The following is an 18,975-nucleotide window of genomic DNA, read 5'->3' as shown; positions in this document are numbered from 1 at the left end:
GAGGGCTGGGGAGAGTTATGTGCCCACATGATGTCCTGCCTGCTCTAGCTGCCCAAAGGCAATCTCCCGAGGGGTTTAGGAGGGTGTGGAAGGGACAGTAGCTGGCAACAAGCCCCAGGGGTGGGACAGATGAGGCCCCAGAGTAGAAGCAGCTGAGCACTTACTTCCTCCACCACAGGCCTCGGCTGCAGCTGGGTGGAGAGTGATGGCCAGGGGTCCAGTTGCTCAGGGTGTCCCTTGGCTGAAGCTGTAGGGCTGAGGCCTCTGGTGGGGCCTGACAAGATAGGCTTTGCTGGGGAGAACCTGAGTCCCACACTGGAAGTGCCATACCCCCCACCCCACCCCTGACACACACAGTCTGGCCCAGGCCCCTCTCCTGCCCCAGGTCTCCCTTGGGACTAGAAACCCCTGCCTGTGGTGGGGAGAGGAGCCAGGCCAGTTCCACCAAGATCCATGCCTGAGAAGTAGGCCTCTCCTCGGGATATTTACTAGGAAATTTTATTCAAATAGAGGCTGGCGCCTGAGCCCTCCTTGGGGAGTCCTGTGGGGTGGGAAAGGCCTGGACTAGCCTCCCCCCTGCCTCTTTGGGGTGTCCCTGGCCTGCTGCTCAAATTGTCCGCCTGCCCTTCCTTAGGTTCTGGGCCCCCGGGCCCTCCCGGCCACTGCAGAGCCCACAGCCCTGCCCTGTGCGAGTGCTCCCCAAGCACCCTCGGCTGTTCCCCGGGGCGCTGTCTGGGGAACTGCTCTCTTCTGGGCCATTCTTTCCCAGCCCCCTCCTCCCTTCCGTTTCCGCAGGCCCGTGTGGCCAGCAGCTGAGGCAGCGGCCGGCGCTGGGCAGGGGGGGCGGGCAGGCGTCGGGGCTCCCGCCCGCCCCTTCCCCTCGGCCGGCCCGCCCCGGGGCCTGGGCCAACTGAAACCACAGGAGGAGGAAGCGCGGAATCAGGAACTGGCCGGGGCGGTGTGGGGCCTGAGTGTAAGTCGGTCCTCGGAGGCCCAGGAGCAGCTGCCCGCATCGGTAATGCCTATATTGAGGCCCAGGAGGCAGCGGCCAACCCAGGAGATGGTTGGGCAGGGGGCTGGCAGGCGATCAGAGAGAGGGACACGGGACAGAGTGGAGCAGGGGCCGCGGGAGGGTAGGGGCTGGGGGTGGGGGAGGCGGGGTGGCCGCCTGGGGTGCCTGCAGGGGCAGCCTTGGCCCTGCCGAGGGCCCAATGCACATCTTGCACCTGCAGCGGGAGCTGGGTGGAAAGATCCAGGGAAGGAGACTGTGGGAGGTTTCTGTTCCAGGCCTGGGGAGGAGACCGCCGGCATCAGGCCTCCACCTGGGACACGGGAAGCACCGACGGCTTTCCCAGGCCAGGCGGTGTTTCGTACCCATTGTTGCATTCCAGGGGGACAGGCGTCCACCTTCTGCCTGTCTGTGGCTCTTCAGCCTCTCGCCTCCCTGTCCCGCCCCTCCGTCCATCTCCAGCTACTCACTCCCAGTGGTGGCCTCTCCTCTCTCCGTCCCCAGGACGACACTATGGGCTTCTCTTCAGAGCTGTGCAGCCCCCAGGGCCACGGGGCCGTGCAGCAGATGCAGGAGGCCGAGCTCCGGCTGCTGGAGGGCATGAGGAAGTGGATGGCCCAGCGGGTCAAGAGTGACAGGGAATATGCCGGGCTGCTTCACCACATGTCGCTGCAAGACAGCGGGGGCCAGAGCCGGGGCATCGGCCCCCACAGCCCCATCAGTCAGGTGGGATTCTAGACTCCCCGCCTCTTCCCGCCCTCCACCAGCAAATTCCCGTGGGTGCCTGGGTAGGCCCGCCTGCCCCTTCCATTTTCCGGAGTACCCCGCTGGGGAGGGCTGGAGATTTGGCAGGTCCACCTCAGAAGCTAAGTTCCCCATTGCCTGCCCCTCCCCACTGCAGTCCTGGACAGAGCTCACCAGCCAGACGGAGGGCCTGAGCCGGGTGCTGAGGCAGCACGCGGAGGACCTGAACTCAGGGCCCCTGAGCAAGCTGAGTCTGCTGATCCGGGAGCGCCAGCAAATGCGCAGAACCTACAATGAGCAGTGGCAGCAGCTACAGCAGGAGTTCACCAAGGTGTGTGGGCTTCTGTCCTCCCTGCCTACGTGCTGAGCCTCAGAGGGCTGGTTTTGCAAGGAACCCCTGGATTTCCTGAAGAAGTGGAAGTGTCTGACCACAGGCCTGCCCCCAGAGCCAGCTCCCGCTTCCTTCCCTCCTTCCCGCTGCACCTAGGACTGGCCTTTGGCGGGGGGGCTCCTCTGTTCTTTTTTCTGTCACCCTACTGTGTGCCAGGGCCGAGGAGCACTGGGAAGCACAAGGATGAGTGATCCAGCCATTGCCTGGGAGGAGCTCAGGACCAAGGGGAGCTGCCCATCTCCTGCACTGCACCAGCTGGCCCTTGAGAGAGACAGAGAGAGGGATGGCGCTTGGCCCAAGGCTCACTCCTCCCAGGGACTCAGAGACTCCACGAGGCAGCAGCATGGTCCCCTGACTTGGAGGTTAAGGACTGGGGCTGTGAAGTGGGACTGACTGCATTTGAATCCTGCCCAGCTCCTCGGTCTAGAGGCTGTTTGATAGGAGCTATTTACGTGGAGGCTTTAGCCTTCTTCAATGTGCTGGGGCAGCCGTCTGCACCACACCCCTTCTCCCAGCGCAAACTCCAGCCTTGCAGAGGCCCCACAGCGGCCCCTGGTGGCCAGTCTTCACCCAGTCATCCCTCTCTCCAGGAGAGCACCTAATTCAGGTGTCAGCCTGCTTTTTGTAGGCAGTGTAAGCAGAACACAGACTTGCCCATATGTTTGTCACACTATGGCTACTGAAGAGCTAGGGCTTCCCTGGTGGTTCAGTGGTAGAGAATCCGCCTGCCAATGCAGGAGACACAGACGGGATCTCTGGGTCAGGAAGATCCCCTGGAGAAGGGAATGGCTGACCCCCTCCAGTATTCTTGCCTGGAGAATCCCATGGACAGAAGGAGCCTGGCAGGTTACAGCCCGTGGGGGTCACAAAAGAGTCGGACGAGGGTTAGCGACTAAACAACAACACCAAAGAGCTAAAATGGCAGAGCCGAGCAATTTTAACAGAGACTGCACGGCCTATAAGCCTGAAACGTTTCCGCTCTGGCCCTGGAGGAAAAGGCTGAGCTAGTCTGTGCACTTCACTCTGTGGCAGATGAGGAAGCTGAGGTTCAGAGGAGAGGGCTGGAGTTTGTTCTGAGTATCCCCGCGCATCAGCAGGGAACTGGGGTCTTCATCCAGTCTTGACCATCCGTTGCTCCTGCCACCGGGAACATAATTGGGAAACCAGTACAAAAGGAAAACACGGGGCTCCTTGTCAACAAATTATTAAGAATTTCAAGATGGCATCAACAGCGTTCAGCCAAGCACAGGTCCTTCTAAGCGTGGAGCTCTGCACAGCCCACACATACGTCTGCCACCTGATACCACTCTAGGCCAAGGAGGGACAGTTGTCGCCTGCCCAGTCCAGCTCTCTGCCACCCCCAGAGCCTCCCTATCCTTAGCCCAGCTCCTCTGACCTTAACCTCAGCAACAACGGCTAAGTCCCAGGGGTCTCCAGGTCCTTCCTGAAATATGGGCTTGGAGCACTTGCCCACCTGGACCACAGGCCCCATCCAGGGCTGCACCTTAGGCAGCAATCCTCCAGGAACCTGCTGAATTACACCGGTCCCTCCTCTCTCTCCAGAGTCACAGCCAGGACATTGAGAAGCTGAAGAGCCAGTACCGAGCCCTGGCACGGGACAGCGCCCAGGCCCGGCGCAAGTACCAGGAGGCCGCCAAAGGTCCGAGGCTTCCCTCCCTGAAAAGCGTGGGGATTCAGCCCAGGCCTGTCCACAGGTATCACGGGGGTGGCGGGTGCCGCCTAGGCCTCTGCTCTGGGTAACCCTCACCTCCTTCCCCCGATCTGGCAGACAAGGACCGTGACAAGGCCAAGGACAAGTATGTGCGCAGCCTGTGGAAGCTCTTTGCTCACCACAATCGCTATGTGCTGGGTGTGCGGGCGGCGCAGTTGCATCACCAGCACCACCACCGGCTCATGCTGCCCAGCCTGCTTCAGTCCTTGCAAGACCTGCACCAGGAGATGGCCTGCATCCTGTGAGCCCACAGCCCCGCCCACCCCCGCTCCCACCTAGCCCGCCACAGCCCTAACGCCCAGAGGCAGGGTCCAGAAAACCCCACCCTGGGAAACTGACAGTCCTGTGATGACGTGCAGAGGAGCCCTGGGCCAGTCAATTGACATCCAAATTATATTATTCTGGGGCCCTTATTGCAGGGTTCTATTATGTGTATGGGCTCTTCCCTGGTGGCTCAGATGGTAAAGAATCTGCCTGCAATGCAGGAGACCAGGGTTTGATCCCTGGGTCAGGAAGATTCCCCTGGAGAAGGGAATGGCAACCCACTCCAGTATTCATGCCTGGAGAATTCCACGGACAGGCTCCTCTGTCCATGGGGTCGCAGAAGAGTTGGACACAATTCTTCTGAGTGATTAACACTTTCACTTTCATTATATGTATTGAACACCATTCTAGGCTCTCCTGGGTGATCCAGCAGAGAATAGAGACCAAAATTCTGTCCTCTAGGATTATTCATTTGTGGGAAAAGAAAAGGAAATCAGTAAGTAAAGTAGAAAGCCTGTTAGAGGAGATAGATGCTATGGAGAAAAATAAGAAAAGAAAATGGGGATGCAGGGGGGCAGGGTAGGAGGTTATTGTTTTTGTTTTTTTTTTACAAGACAGTTCTTTATATGTATTTATCTTTTAATTTTTACTTACTCATTTTTGGCTGCACTGGGTTTCCATTGTTGTGCAAAGGGCTTTCTCTAGTTGCAGCGATCAGGGGCTACTCTCTAGTTATGCTGGGAGGGCTTTTCTCTTGTGGAACACGGGCTCTCGAGCATGAGCTTTAGTCGTTGTAGCACACGGGAGTAGTCGCCCCGAGGCATGTGGGATCGTCCCGGAGCAGGGATCCACCTGTGTCCCCTGCATCGGCAGACCTGCCCTGGACCACCAGGGAAGTCCAGGAGCTTACCGTTCTAAGGGGAATGGTCTGGGAAAGCCCCAAAAGTGCAAGGGTGGGCCAGGCAGATGTTTGGAGAAGGGTCACCCTAGAAAGAGGGAACCGCAGGCTCAAGGTGGGAGAATGCCTGAAATCAAGGACAGCTAGCCTGTGCAGAGCGCGGGAAGTCAGACAAGGGGCTGCAGGAGGATAAGAGGGTCCGGCAGCCCATCGTGAAGACTTTGGCTCCGAGTGGACCAGAAGAGTGGCCGGGTCTGAGCCGTCTTGCTAAGGTCAGTCTGGCTGCCAAGTTAAGAACAGACTTAAGCGGGCAAGACAGGGTTAGACCAGACAGGAGCCGCTGCAGTGACCCGGACCACAGACCACGGCCCCTAGACCCAGGCGGCAGCAGTGGAGGGGAGAGGTGGTCAGGCCTCGGAAGCACTTTGAAAGTGGAGCCAGTGGAATTTCCTCATGGACTGGAAGCGGGGTGTGGATACAATAGTCAAGGATGGCTCCAGGGGCTTGGCCCGGAGCCCCTGCGAGGCAGAGGCCACGTGGAGAAGGCATGGGGAGAAGCAGGTTCAGAGGACAGCCAGAGGAGTTCATTTTTCAGCTGGTGGAGTCTGGGTGTCCAGAGATGTCCAACGGGATGTGTTGAATAGATGGATGGTTACATGAGACAACTGGAGCTCTGGGAGGTGTTGGGACTGGAGGTATCAATATGGGGTCAGCACAGTGATGGCTTCCAGGGTTATCAGAGCCCCCAGAGCCCCACCGTGGGGCTGACTGCCCAGAGCAGACACATCTGTAGCTCACATTTCCTGAGCACTTCCTCACACCACACACTCCACTCATATGCGATCACTGGGGCCTTGTTATGACTTCTGGGAAATGGTCAATGATGGGTGAGGGGCAAGTCTAACCCCACGGCGGGCCCAAATCCAGTGCCACGGGCCCCAAGCTTCTAGCCTTGTCCAGCCTGAGGCCTCTCTGACCCAGGGTCTGGCCTGGGGGCAGGAAGGAGACCCTGCAGGAGTACCTGGAGATTAGCAGCCTGGTGCAAGACGAGGTGGTGACCATTCACCGGGAGATGGCTGCAGCGGTGGCCCGCATCCAGCCGGAGGCTGAGTACCAAGGCTTCCTGCAGCAGTACGGGTAAGCCCCTCCTCGTGGGGGCCGGGCGCCTGGGCGGCCGGCCCGTCGGGCACTGACGTGTACTCTTGCCGCAGGTCCGCCCCTGATAGCCCACCCTGTGTCACCTTTGACGAGTCACTGCTGGAGGAGACTGAGCTGCTGGAGTCCGGGGAGCTGCAGCTGAATGAACTGACAGTGGAGAGCGTGCAGCACACGTGTGTGGGGGCTCGGCTGGGGGCCGAGGGGGCGGCAGACACGGCCCACGCAGCGCTGCGGCCATCCTGCGGGCTTACTCGGCTTGGCAGGGAGGCAGCCGAGGGGCGCGACTCTCACACTGCCCTTCCTCCGGGCGCAGGCTGACCTCAGTGACAGATGACCTGGCCGCGGCCACCCAGACGGTGCTCAGTCGGCAGGAGGCAGTCACTCAGCTGCAGCGAGAGCTCTGGAATGAGGAGCAGACCACCCACCCCCGGGAGAGGTGAGTGGGGCCCGCTGACAGCCACTTCCTGGTCCTCCCTGCCCTCCATCCAGCCTGCCTGGCTCGTCCCTAGCCTTCAGCTGCAGGCTGAGCCACCCTCACTCCCCTCCATCACTGCCCGCCCCTGCCTGCAGGGTGCAGCTGCTGGGCAAGAAGCAGGCACTTCAGGAGGCGCTGCAGGGGCTGCAGGTCGCGCTGTGCGGGCAGGCCAAGCTGCAGGCCCAGCAGGAGCTGCTGCAGGCCAAGATGGAGCGGCTGGGCCCCGGCGAGCCCCCGCCCGTCTTGCTCCTGCAGGACGACCGCCACTCTACCTCGTCCTCGGTGAGCTGCCCACCGGCTGCCCCCATGCTGCCAGCCCTGCCCGCCCACCCCTGGGGGATGCGCGCCTCATTTTCACCCTCCCCCTCCCTCCCCAAGCCTGGCCACCCGCTGACGTCTGTCCCTGGCCTCAGGAGCAGGAGCGAGAAGGGGGAAGGACGCCCACCTTGGAGATCCTCAAGAGCCACATCTCGGGAATCTTCCGTCCCAAGTTCTCGGTGAGTGGATCCACAGCTCCGCCCTTCCCTAAGGGGTGCGCCGGGCCAGGGCTCTCAGGGACGTCTCCCTAGGCCACTAGGTTTAGTCCCAAGGTTTAGTTACTGAAGGCTCCTCCCAGGCCACTTTTACTGGGGCGCCCCGCTCTTCCTTGGGACTCCAGATCCTGTCACCCCTGCCTACCCCTTCCTCTCCATCACCCATGTTGTGTGGCACAGTCACCCCAGGGCTCTCCCCGCTCCAGGAGTGGTTGGCGGGCTGCAGACTGGTGGACAAAGCAAAGCTTGGTTTGAGATCGGCCAGCCTGGGCAAGTTTATTGCTGGTTCCAAGGGTTGCAGGTGGCTCTATGTGGCACTCCGGTGGTTTGTGGGGACGGGAGGCCTGTGAGAGGCAGACAGACAGAGATGCCTCCCCCCACCCACCCAACTGGCTGGCCTAGCAACCCCTCCTTGCTCCTCCCCTGTGCCTTTCCAGCTCCCCCCGCCGTTGCAGCTCGTTCCAGAGGTGCAGAAACCCCTGCACGAGCAGGTGTGGTACCATGGGGCCATTCTGCGGACAGAGGTGGCTGAGCTCCTGACACATTCCGGGGACTTCCTCGTCCGGGAGAGCCAGGGCAAGCAGGAGTACGTGCTGTCGGTGCTGTGGGATGGCCAGCCCCGGCACTTCATCATCCAGTCCGCTGACGTGAGTGGACCCCAGCCTGCCCTGCCCTTCCCCCTCCTCCCCTCCCCTCCCCTTCCCTTCAGCAGGGAATGACCTTGAGGCAGAAGAAAGGAGCTGCTATGTCTTAGATGCCTCCCCGGCAGAGCTGAAAGGGGCCGCAGAGACCACCCAACTCCTGCAAAAACCAACAGAGGTTAAGCCTTCAGCCTGCATCCCCCCATAAGATGGGGAGCAGGCTTGTTGTGCACCCTCAGGTCTCTGCCTCTCGCCCCAGGCAGGCCCTTTCTCCCCACTGCTCTTCCTTCCTCTCCTCTCCCACGGCTCAGTGACCCCCCGCACCCAGCAATGGAGGCCATTGACCCCAGGTCCCCCCGCCCCTGCAGAACCTGTACCGACTGGAAGGAGATGGTTTTCCCAGCATCCCCCTGCTCGTCGACCACCTGCTGCGCTCCCAGCAGCCCCTCACCAAGAAGAGCGGCATCGTCCTGAACAGGGCTGTGCCCAAGGTGAGCCTGGGGCAGGGGCTGGGGGATGCGGGCTTAGGCCCACAGAGGATCCTAACACCGAGGGCTTTTCAGGTCCCCAGCAATACATATATGTATGTGGGCTTCCCAGGTGGCGCTAGGTGGGAAGGACCCACCTGCCAGTTCAGGAAACGTGAGCAATGCGGGTTCAATCCCCGGGTTGGGAAGATTCCCCTAGTGAAGGAAATGGCAACCCACCCCGTATTCTTGCCTGGAAAATCCCACGCACAGAGGAGCTCGGTGGGGCTGCCGTCCATAGAGTCGTAAAGAGTCAGACACAACTGTAAGTGACTTTAGCACACACATAGAGGATACATATTAATCCATACAGGGAGCCCAGCCAGCCTCCCACTAGGCTTGGAACATCAAGATCACTCCCTTTTCCTGGGCCTTGTACACCAGGCTGGTGCTCACACAGTGCCCCTGCCTGGTCCCCGAGTCATCTAGGTGTGACCCTGGGTCCAGTCTCCATTTTACAGACCAACAAACCAAGATGCCCAGGGTTGGTGGGGGGTGTTCAGTCATTAGTAGGGCCCAGCACGTGCACCCACTGCTGACCTCTGACCCCTCCAACCTCCTCCCTTCCTCAGGACAAGTGGGCGCTAAGCCACGAGGACCTGGTCCTGGGCGAGCAGATTGGGCGGGTGAGTCAAGCTCCTGGCCGCCTGCCTTCCCACCCCTGAATCTGATTCCTAGCTTGGACCCCTGTCCCCCGTCCATCCGCTGCCATACACCATCCTTCCAGAAACTGAGGGGAGAGTGCCTGCCCTGACAACTCCCCAGAGACGCTTCTGCTGCCAGCTCCACACCCTATGCCCCTCACACGCACGCACATCACCCCCACCACCCCCCACCTCAAAGAGGCGAGATACGCTCTATTCATGTGACTTGCCTGGCGGGCCAGTGGGGAAGACTCCATGCTCCCCATGCAGGGGGCACAAGTCTGACTCCTATCGGGGAACTAAGATCCTGCCTGCTGCATGGCATGGCCGAAAATAAGTAGATAAACAAATATAAATACATACACTACATTCTCAGGAAAGAAGCCACTGTCCTAAAACTCAGAATGCTTTTCCAACCCAAGCAAAAGTGATTTTTGAACCCTCCATGTCACTTCTCAGTGACTGCAGTCAATCAGGGGTGACTTTCTCCGCCGGTTCCCCATGTCCGCTTTGCCCCCTGAACCGAAAGCCAGAATGAGCAGGACTAAGCACAGCGGCGGGATGGGGCGCTGAGTCAAGGGCCGGTAGGGACAGAGTGGGCTGTGCTCCTGGTGCAGGAGAGGCCCACAGTCCAGGGAAGACAGGTAGGAACCCCAGGCTGTTTCAGGGGAACTTTGGCGAAGTGTTCAGCGGACGCCTGCGAGCAGACAACACCCTGGTGGCGGTGAAATCTTGTCGCGAGACGCTGCCCCCTGACCTCAAGGCCAAGTTTCTGCAGGAAGCAAGGTGGGTGACAGAACACCCATCCCTGTAGGGCCCCTGTACAACAGGTTCCCTGGCACATGGCAGGACGTTTGACCTCCACAGGGATTGCCTTCTACTGTGTTGTTTAAGCCTCCTGGCGCCCCCGTAGCTTGGCGGGGTCCAGGCTCGGGGACCCAGCTGAAATCACACGTCCCGGTCAGCTGCTCTTCTCTGCTGCCTGTCTTCTGTTCTCCCTCGGGCCACCTGGCCTTCCCTGGGGCTCCTGGGGCTGGGGAGGCGAATGTGTAAGACCCCTCCCATCCCTGCCCGAGGCGGGAGCCTAAGCAGCACCCCCAACCCCGCAGGATCCTGAAGCAGTACAGCCACCCCAACATCGTGCGTCTCATTGGCGTCTGCACCCAAAAACAGCCCATCTACATCGTCATGGAGCTTGTGCAGGGTGAGCCAAGGGAGCTGATCTCTGGGGGTGGCGCACTCAGCTGGGCTAGGTCTCTTCCATCTCAAACCCCTCACCCAAAGGCTCACCGAGCTTTCCCCACCAACACCGCCCACTCCCAGGGGGCGACTTCCTGACCTTCCTTCGGACGGAGGGAGCCCGCCTGCGGGTGAAGACACTGCTGCAGATGGTAGGGGACGCGGCCGCGGGCATGGAGTACCTGGAGAGCAAGTGCTGCATTCACCGGTGAGGGAGTGAGGGGTGGGCATGGCAGGCCGTCCCAACACCCCTTCCCCACCCCTGCCCCTTCAACAGCAACCACCAGCTCCAGAGGTGGGCTGTGCTTCAAAGGGACCAGGCATCGTTGCAGGCGCAGCTCTGGCCCATGACTGTGTCGAGCGTGCCCTGGCCAGGCAGCTGGCAGGTGCCGCGCGGATGTTGGCCACATGAGCCCCGTGTCCTGCTTCACCCAGGGACCTGGCTGCTCGGAACTGCCTGGTGACAGAGAAGAATGTCCTGAAGATCAGCGACTTCGGGATGTCCCGGGAGGAAGCCGATGGAATCTACGCGGCCTCGGGGGGTCTCAGACAAGTCCCCGTGAAGTGGACCGCACCGGAGGCCCTTAACTACGGTACCTGGGCCTGATCCACGCTGGCCGCAAGGCCCAAGGCCGGGCACGGGTGCTGCCGCCTGCCCCTCTCTGGCTGGTGGGCACGGTCCACTCACGCTGCCTCACCTCCTCGCAGGCCGCTACTCCTCTGAGAGCGATGTGTGGAGCTTTGGCATCTTGCTCTGGGAGACATTCAGCCTGGGGGCCTCCCCCTACCCCAACCTCAGCAATCAGCAGACCCGGGAATTCGTGGAAAATGGTAAGGGAACCCGGTGGCCCGACAGCGGTCCCAGGGCCAGGCCCTCTTCCTGGCACTCCAGCTGGACTCTTCCAGGTCTCCTGTCTGTCCTCCCCACTGGGGCACAGTAAGGACAGTTCTTGAGGTACCATCCAGGGAACCCCTGTTATGTGCCAGGCTATACCCTTATTTCATCTACCCTTTTTGAACGTTTGTATGTATTTAATTATTTCCGGCTGCTCCGGGTCCTAGCAGCTGTGTGGGCTCTTCTCCTCTCTTGTGGAGCACGGGCTCTAGGCACACAGGCTTCAGCAGCTGCAGCTCCCAGGCTCCAGAGCACAGGCTCAGCAGTTGCGGCACACGGGCTTAGTTGCTCTGCAGCACGTGGGATCTTCCCAGACCAGGGATTGAACCCGTGTCTCCTGCATTGGCAGGTGGATTCTTTACCACTGAGCCACCAGGGAAGCCCCTCACTGACTCTTCATAACAGGTGAGGTCAGAATTAAAAGGTCTCATTTACAGAAGGAAGTTGAGATTTCACAAGAATCACACAGCTAGCATACGGTAACTTGAGATGAGAATCTCTGTGTTTCTGGGAAAGAACAGGGGGCTCCATAAAAACGCTGCAAGAAAAAAAAAGGAGAACTTTGCAGCTTAAGCAGTTCCCTTTGCTCCTGGCATGTCCCCAGGGGCTGCCAGGGGCCCTCAGACCCCCTCCTTATGCCTGGTATGCTGTGCTTGTCCTCACAGGGGGCCGCCTGCCCTGCCCTGAACTGTGCCCCGACGCTGTGTTCAGACTCATGGAGCAGTGCTGGGCCTATGAGCCAGGGCAGCGGCCGACCTTCAGCGTCATCTACCAGGAGTTACAGAGCATCCGAAAGCGGCACCGGTGAGGCTGGGCCCCACTGCTCAAGCCAGCGGCCCCTGCGGGCAAGATCATACCTCCTCAGCGGGGCTCCAGCTCACCCCGCTGGACAGCTCTTCAACATCCTGGACTCCAGCCTCTGGATTCTATGCTGCGGGCAAGGCTGCAGCTCCGGCCTGCCCTGCATCCCTGCTCCTTCCAGGGCTTCCTCTTCCAGGCAGAAATAATAAACCCATTTGTGCTCATCAGGTGCTCTCAGCATGTGCAGTCCTCTGGAGGGCAGGTCTTAGGAGGACCAGAGGGCCTGTACCATGGCCGTGGGAAAGGAGGAGGATGGGCAGCGTTACCAGGGCGGAACTGACGCGGTGTGGTTGGTAGCTGTTGGATGTGAGACTTGGGGAGGAGGGAGAGAGACCAAGACGATGTGCAGGCTTCAGACCAGATGGAGGTGTTATTTCTGAATTAGGAGCCCAGGCAGAGGATCAGAGCTGTGGGAAGGATGGCGAGTTAGGAGAAGCATTTGAGGGGCCTGTGGGGATCCAGGTGTGACATGTAAGTCTGGAAGCTCAGAGGGAAGTAAAGGCTGGCAGCTGAGGTTTGAAAGTGAAAGTGAAAGTTGCTCAGTCATGTTTGATTCTTTGCCAACCCAGGGATTGAACCCAGGTCTCCCACATTGCAGGTGGATTCTTTACCAGCTGAGCCACCAGGCAAGTCATTAGCTTATAAATGTTTACAGACCCTGAGTCTGTGTCCCACAGTCACAGGAGATACAGAAGGGAAGAGGAGAGTGTCAGGGAAAGTTGGAGCTCCACCCAGAGCGGATGGAGTGGCCAGAGAGAAAGAAAATGCTTTGCATCTCTCAAGACAAGTTTACCAAGCAATGAGGGGCCCTCACTTCCTCCCTTAAGTCCCCCAAAACCTAAAAGGTTATTTGAAACTTTGCTAGCAGCAATGGTGAAGGTCAAAAAGACAAAGAAGGACTTTCCTGGTGGTCCAGCAGTTAAGACTCTGTGCTTCTACTGAAGTGGGTTCAATCCCTGGTTGAGGAACTAAGATCCTGCATGTTGTGCGGTGCAGCCAGAAAAAAAAAAAGAAGAAGTATAAACAAACCAAAAAACAGAAACTAGGAAGACTTTTAGCTCCAAAGGACAAAGCAGTAAGAATTTTGAAGTAAAAATGACCGTCTTTCAAGAAAGTTCAAGAAGCCGTTGATATCTACTTTCAAAGGGTTGAAAAGTCAAAGGCCTAATACATGCTTAAACAAGAGGAAATCGAGTTAGAGTGTGACTAAGTGAAAATTCAAACTGTGTCTCCATTAGAAGTGAAAAGTGGAACTGAAGAACTTCTGCTTCAGAATAGGATGTGGTAGGTCGGTCCCCCAGCCCCTACTCCCATTGCAGCAATGAAGAGGAAACGACAGACAAAGACAATAGTTTTTAAAGACAATGGCAAGTAGTGTGAAGAAATTGAAGACTATATGAATTAACATTTCAAGGAGGAGAAAGCCCCTCCAAGGTGAACTGATGATGCACAGCTATTCTCTTCCCTGAGACATTTGCTGATTTGGGACATCTCTGATGATCAGAATTAAGAGGTGCTCTTGGGGGGCAGGGGAAAAAATGGTGCTTACAGGGACTGTGCTATGGATTGAAACCTAGTTCGGTTCAGTTCAGTTCAGTTGCTCGGTCGTGTCTGACTCTTCGTGACCCCATAAATCACAGCACACCAGGCCTTCCTGTCCATCACCAACTCCCGGAGTTCACTCAAACTCACATCCATTCAGTCGATGATGCCATCCAGCCATCTCATCCTCTGTCGTCTGGGGGACCTACCACATCCTATTCTGAAGCAGAAGTTCTTCAGTTCCACTTTTCACTTCTAATGGAGACACAGTTTGAATTTTCACTTAGTCATACTCTAACTCGATGTCATCCACTCTACCCTCCTGCCCCCAATCCCTCCCAGCATCAGAGTCTTTTCCAATAAGTCAACTCTTCGCATGAGGTGGCCAAAGTACTGGATTGGCACCTAGAGGAACCCCAAATGCAAAAGCAGTTTCCCCCATGGAACATTCTGGAGCAGTGTGGGCAACCAGCCAGGGGCTGGGCTGGAAAGGCAGAGGTTTAGAGGGAGGGGCCCTGAAACAAACGAACTGATCTCTCCCTCAAGATACTGGCCAGGTTTTCAAACTGTGGGAGGCTAAAGAGCTAACTTTAAAATCTCTTTAGAGCAGAATTTGAAAGATTTGGAGAGACAGACTGGCCAGGCTTTCCCAGATCTGAGGTTTATCAGAACTGTAACTGCCCCAACTCAGCTCAATGCTTGATCACATCAAGGTAACTAGCTCCTTCGGGAACCCTCGGGGAGAAGTTGGGGAAAGGAATAACATAATATTTTACCCTTCTTTTATACCCAAAATACAACATGTGATACACAGTATAAAACATGCAAAAAGGAAGAAAAATGGGGCCAATATACAAGAGAAAAACAATAGAAGCAGACCCACAAATGATCCAGATATTGGATTCGGCAGGTAAGGATTTCAAAATAACTTTGCTTAATATGTTAAACAGAGAAAAAAGTGGACAAAATAGATGCAAATACAGAGAATTTCAACAGGGTTAGAATTCATTTTAAAAGAATCAAAGGAGCAGGTAGAACTGAAAAATGTCATCTCTGAAACTACAAATTCTAAAAATTCATAGAACTAAAGGATAAAATCACATACAGACTAAACACACAGTCCCAGGATTCGTTCCCTAAACAAAAGACAGTGAACGTAAAGTCAGGTTTTTAGCGTCTAAACTAAAAAAGGGCTTCCCTGGTGGCTCAGATGGTGAAGAATCTGCCTGAAATGCAGGAGACGTGGGTTTGATCCCTGGGCCGGAAAGATTCCCTGGAGAAGGGAATGGCAACCCATTCCAATATTCTTGCCTGGAGAATCCCTTGAACAGAGGAGCCTGGTGGGCTAGAGTCCAGGGGGTTGCCGAGAGTCAGACAAGACTGAGCAACTAAACCACCACCACCAGTATTCGTACCTGGAAAATCCCATGGACAGAGGAGCCTGGAGTGCTACAGTCCATGGGGTTGCAAAGAGTCCAACATGACTGAGCAATTAATAGTTTCACTTTTAAACTAAAAAAGAGAGAAGAAGAAATAGAAAGAACAGAGCCTAAGACACATGTGGGACTCCAAGGTGACTGAAGTTCCAGAAGGAGAGAGAGGAGCTAGAACCAGAGTAAACCGGAGATCACCCAAATGTCTACATAGCAATAAAAAAGAACAAACTATAAGTACATGCACCAAACACTGATGGATCTCAAAGACAGGTTGAGTAAAGAAACTCTGCGTGAAGCAGTGCTTGTGATTCCATTTCAGGAAGTTCAAGCACAGGCAAAACTAAGCTATAGAGAAATGAAAACAGTGGTTGTCTGAGGGGTATCAACAGAAGTGGCCAGCGTGTAGGGACACAGCACTGCCTTGGTGCCCTTACAACCTTGCATGTCTCTACATTGACCACGTGGGCAAGGTTTGTGCATGGTGACTGCAGTCTTGACAGAACATACCACTATGATTCCTGGAGCAAGAGGACAGAGCAGCCTAGAGGGGAGCCTTCCTATATGGGAGACCATTTTTCATCCATCTTTCTAGTTTCAGTTGAGTGCAGGTTTTCTATCTGGCCCCCTCCCTTCGCAGAGTAAGGCCCGAGGCCCCACAACTGCTTGGCCGTAGTTTAGAGTTGGCTCCACAGCTGCAGAGTGGCCTACCACCATGCCTCCTGTCATCTGTCCCTCCAGTTCAGTGTCAGCCTATAGCACTAGGGGGTGAGAACTGGACACCACGCTGGCCGTGCTTTTGCTGTCGGTGTGAGTAATGAGCTGTCTGGATTCTTCCGCCAGAGTTCTAGCCCACACTTGACCTGACAGCCCACGGAGCCCCGTCTTTGCTCCAAAAAAGGGGATGTGACCTTTTCGGCCCCACACTGAGTGCCAACGTGGCCAAGTAGTCACTTCCTTTTAGTCTGCTGTGACCTCAGTCTGGATTCAGTATGGAGACATGCGTGTCCAACTCTCTGCAACCCTTTGGACTGTAGCTCGCCAGGCTCCTCTGTCCATGTGGTTTTTCAGGCAAGAATATTGGAGTAGGTTGCCATGCCCTCCTCCAGGGGATCTTCTGGACTCAGGGATTGAACCTTAGTCTCCTGTGTCTCCAGCACTGCAGGCCGATTCTCTACCTGCTCGTTCATCAGGAAAGCCCTAATCTTTTAGTACTACACAAATTTTTGAAAGCTGTCTCAAATCTTTCAGGGAGTGAAGTTGTATACTCCTAAGTACATTAATTGGTTGTTCCACAGAAACTCTTTTTGTATGGCAGATTTTCCTATCCATTAATTTTAAAAAACTGTGGTAAAATGTAGATGATGAAATTGCCACCCCAAATTCAGACTGAACGTTTGCTCAACCCTGGCAGCCCAAGGCTGAAACCAAATCTTCTCATGCTCTTGGGGATGTCTCTGGGAAACTCTTCAGCTACCATGCAATCATTTTCCTAGAATGGAAACCTCGGCAAAGGTCAAGGTAACACATTACAGGCCAAAGTAAGGAGAGAAACCTGCCATAAGGCTGCGTAGGTTTGGCTATTATACAAGGGGTCCCAAAAGAGGAAAGTGATAGTCTTTCCATAAAGACAAACTCTCTTGTTTTTTTTTTTTGTTTTGTTTTTGAATATGTAGTTATTCATTTGGCTGCAGCATAAGGGGTCTTAGTCGCTCCACAGCACATGGGAACCCTAACCCATGAGCCATGTATTGCAAGGCAGATTCTCAACCCCTGGACCACCAGGACCTCTGAAAACTCTCTCTCGTTATTGGGCTCTGAGAGGACAGACCTTGCTAATGTCTTTTTAAACATTCCATTATACCCAAATAATGAAAATCAGCTTGTCTTTATTGGCTTGGGTTTCAATACACCTTTTCAGTGCTGTCACAGGTCTACCTGAATTCCCCTGTGATTTGCCACCAGTGGATAGACAAAGACATGGAGTAGGCTGGAATCCCATGAGAAGCACCTTGGTGTTATTCTATCGATGACTTCCTAATTAGAAAAACTAACTAGTTCAAACTGCCCTAGACAGGAGAGCCCAATACCTACCCAAGGCAGGGAAATGTGGTGGCTTCCCTTGCTGCAGAGCACGGGCTCTTGGATGTGCAGGCTTCTGTAGCTGTGGTGCACAGGCTTAGTTGCCCTGCGGCATGTGGAATCTTCCCAGACCAGGGAAGCAATGAATGCCCCCTGCACTGGCAGGCAGACCCTTACCCACTGAACCACCAGGGAAGTCCTAACTCTATCTCTTGACTCATAAACAGGGAGGGTCTAAGGTTGATCCCCAGTAACATCTGGGATACAGTGGTTTGGCTACAGATAAGGAGACTGGCTGTGGTCTAACCTGCAAGTGGGTCTGATCATCCTACTGGGACTCATAGCTGTGGTCCCTCTCAACTTATGTTGCCTAAGATAAATAGGCAGCAAGCTCCTATTGGTGCAAGCTCCCACCAGTGCAATGAATTGGACTGCCTCTTGGGGTGACTGATGCTCCTAAAAAGAATTATTTGCTGGATACATTACTCCTTACTTGGTGGAAGGCTGTTTAGAAATGGCTCTGATACACTGCCCTGATGACTTTGCCATGGGAGGTAAGGCTTGACCACTGTCCAATTTGAGTCTTGTCAGAACACATTATGATTCCTACTGGAACAAGGGGAAATAAGCAGCCTGGTAAAGAGCCACCTTCTTTTGGGAGATTCCATAAAGCCATTTCTCATCCCTTTGCCTAGTTTCAGTGAAGTGTAGGCCTTTCCACCTTGCCCCACCCTTCTCCCCCAATGAGAGTGTAAGGGCAGGTCATAAAATTGTCTGATTGCAGCTGAGTTATTAATAGTTGGCTTCTCAGCTGCAGAGAGATCTACCATCAAGCTCCCTGTCATCTGGTCCCTCTGGTTCAGTGTCATCCTGTGGCTGGGGAAAGCTGGCACGAGGCTGGCCTTGCTTTTGCTGTCTGTGTGAGTAACAGCAGTCTTGATCCAGTGGGGCTTATCATCTCCTTACTAGCTGGATCTCATAGAAGTATGGTAGACACATCTTGCTAGGTGTATGCACAGATTTGTGCACAACGATTTGTGGCCCTGTTGGCTACCATGCTGCACTTAGGGAATGTCTGACTTTTTAAAAAAAATATTTTTTTTGGCTGCTCTGGGTCTTGGTTGCTGCACTTGGGATTTCTCTAGCTGTGGCAAGCAGGGCCTACTCTCTTGTTGCCAAACACAGGCTCTAGGTCCTTTGGGCTTCATTAGTTGCGGCTCATGGGTTCAGTAGTTGTGGCACACAGGCTTAGTTGCTCCGCAGCATGTCCTCTGCGGAATCCTCCAGAACCAGGGACCGAATCCATGTCATCTGCATTGGCAGGCAGCTTTTTAACCACTGGACCTCCAGGGAAGTCCTTGACCTCTTGATAGAGGGGAACCTTTGGGAGTGATGAGAAAGTTCTCTGTTTTGATCTGAGTGATGATTAAACCTGTATATTCATTTATACTTGAGTTTTAAACTCATCAAACAGTATACGTAAGACTTGTGCCACATACTTTGTTGTGTCTAAGTTAAAAAAAAAAAAAACTTACCAGAGAACCAATAAGAGCTCTTGAAAATAAGCTTATGATTGCCAAAATGAAAAATTCGATAGACAGGTTGGAAGATAAATTTCCCAGACCACAAGGACAAAGCACAGAAACACAGAGGATAATGGATCCAGATTACCTCTAAAACCTTACTAACAGGCATGTCAGTTAGCAAATAAACCTAGAAAAATGTTTCTGATGGTAATAAATGAAAATGGGAGTTAAAACAATGAAGTGGGTTTGAAAATCTGGCTAATCAACAAAAAAGCTGCTTAAGCAATTTCCAAGTTTGTAATTGATGGTGGAAGCTGGCACAACTCTTTTGGGGAGCAATAGAATGCCAAGTATCATCAGTCTTATCAGTCCTAATCTTTT

The 18,975-nt window shown here is 55.1% G+C and overlaps 2 protein-coding genes across 3 annotated transcripts in view; one reads left to right on the top strand and one right to left on the bottom strand.

Moving 5' to 3' along the window:
* The window catches only part of GDPGP1 (GDP-D-glucose phosphorylase 1), a 198,690-nt gene that overhangs the window by 43,184 nt on the left and 136,531 nt on the right, over positions 1-18,975 (bottom strand). The gene's annotated exons all lie outside the window — the stretch shown is intronic.
* FES (FES proto-oncogene, tyrosine kinase) lies at positions 918-12,156 on the top strand. Of its 2 annotated transcripts, none has more exons than XM_052659903.1 (19): positions 918-973; positions 1,514-1,735; positions 1,911-2,084; positions 3,708-3,804; positions 3,934-4,117; positions 6,038-6,175; positions 6,250-6,369; positions 6,510-6,632; positions 6,767-6,953; positions 7,085-7,168; positions 7,642-7,851; positions 8,214-8,336; positions 8,945-8,998; positions 9,684-9,802; positions 10,126-10,220; positions 10,340-10,463; positions 10,691-10,848; positions 10,964-11,086; positions 11,816-12,156. In XM_052659903.1, the coding sequence occupies exons 2-19, from the start codon at positions 1,523-1,525 to the stop codon at positions 11,956-11,958; spliced, it is 2,469 nt and encodes an 822-aa protein (XP_052515863.1). In that variant the 5' UTR covers positions 918-973; positions 1,514-1,522; the 3' UTR covers positions 11,959-12,156. The 2 variants fall into 2 exon arrangements, with proteins under 2 accessions (XP_052515863.1, XP_052515862.1); XM_052659902.1 differs by having other exon boundaries at positions 952-1,015.

The sequence above is a fragment of the Budorcas taxicolor genome, chromosome 21 (genome assembly GCF_023091745.1).
Source record: "Budorcas taxicolor isolate Tak-1 chromosome 21, Takin1.1, whole genome shotgun sequence".
Classification (NCBI taxonomy): domain Eukaryota; kingdom Metazoa; phylum Chordata; class Mammalia; order Artiodactyla; family Bovidae; genus Budorcas; species Budorcas taxicolor.
The sequence above is the reverse complement of the archived record's forward strand: the minus strand, read 5'-3'. Positions and strand labels throughout refer to the sequence as shown.

Coding starts and splice junctions, on each gene's coding strand:
- FES (XM_052659903.1), top strand. CDS start 1,523: ATGGGCTTCTCTTCAGAGCTGTGCAGCCCCCAGGGCCACGGGGCCGTG. Junction 2,085..3,707: donor TACAGCAGGAGTTCACCAAG/GTGTGTGGGCTT, acceptor CTCTCTCTCCAG/AGTCACAGCCAGGACATTGA. Junction 10,464..10,690: donor AGCAAGTGCTGCATTCACCG/GTGAGGGAGTGA, acceptor TGCTTCACCCAG/GGACCTGGCTGCTCGGAACT.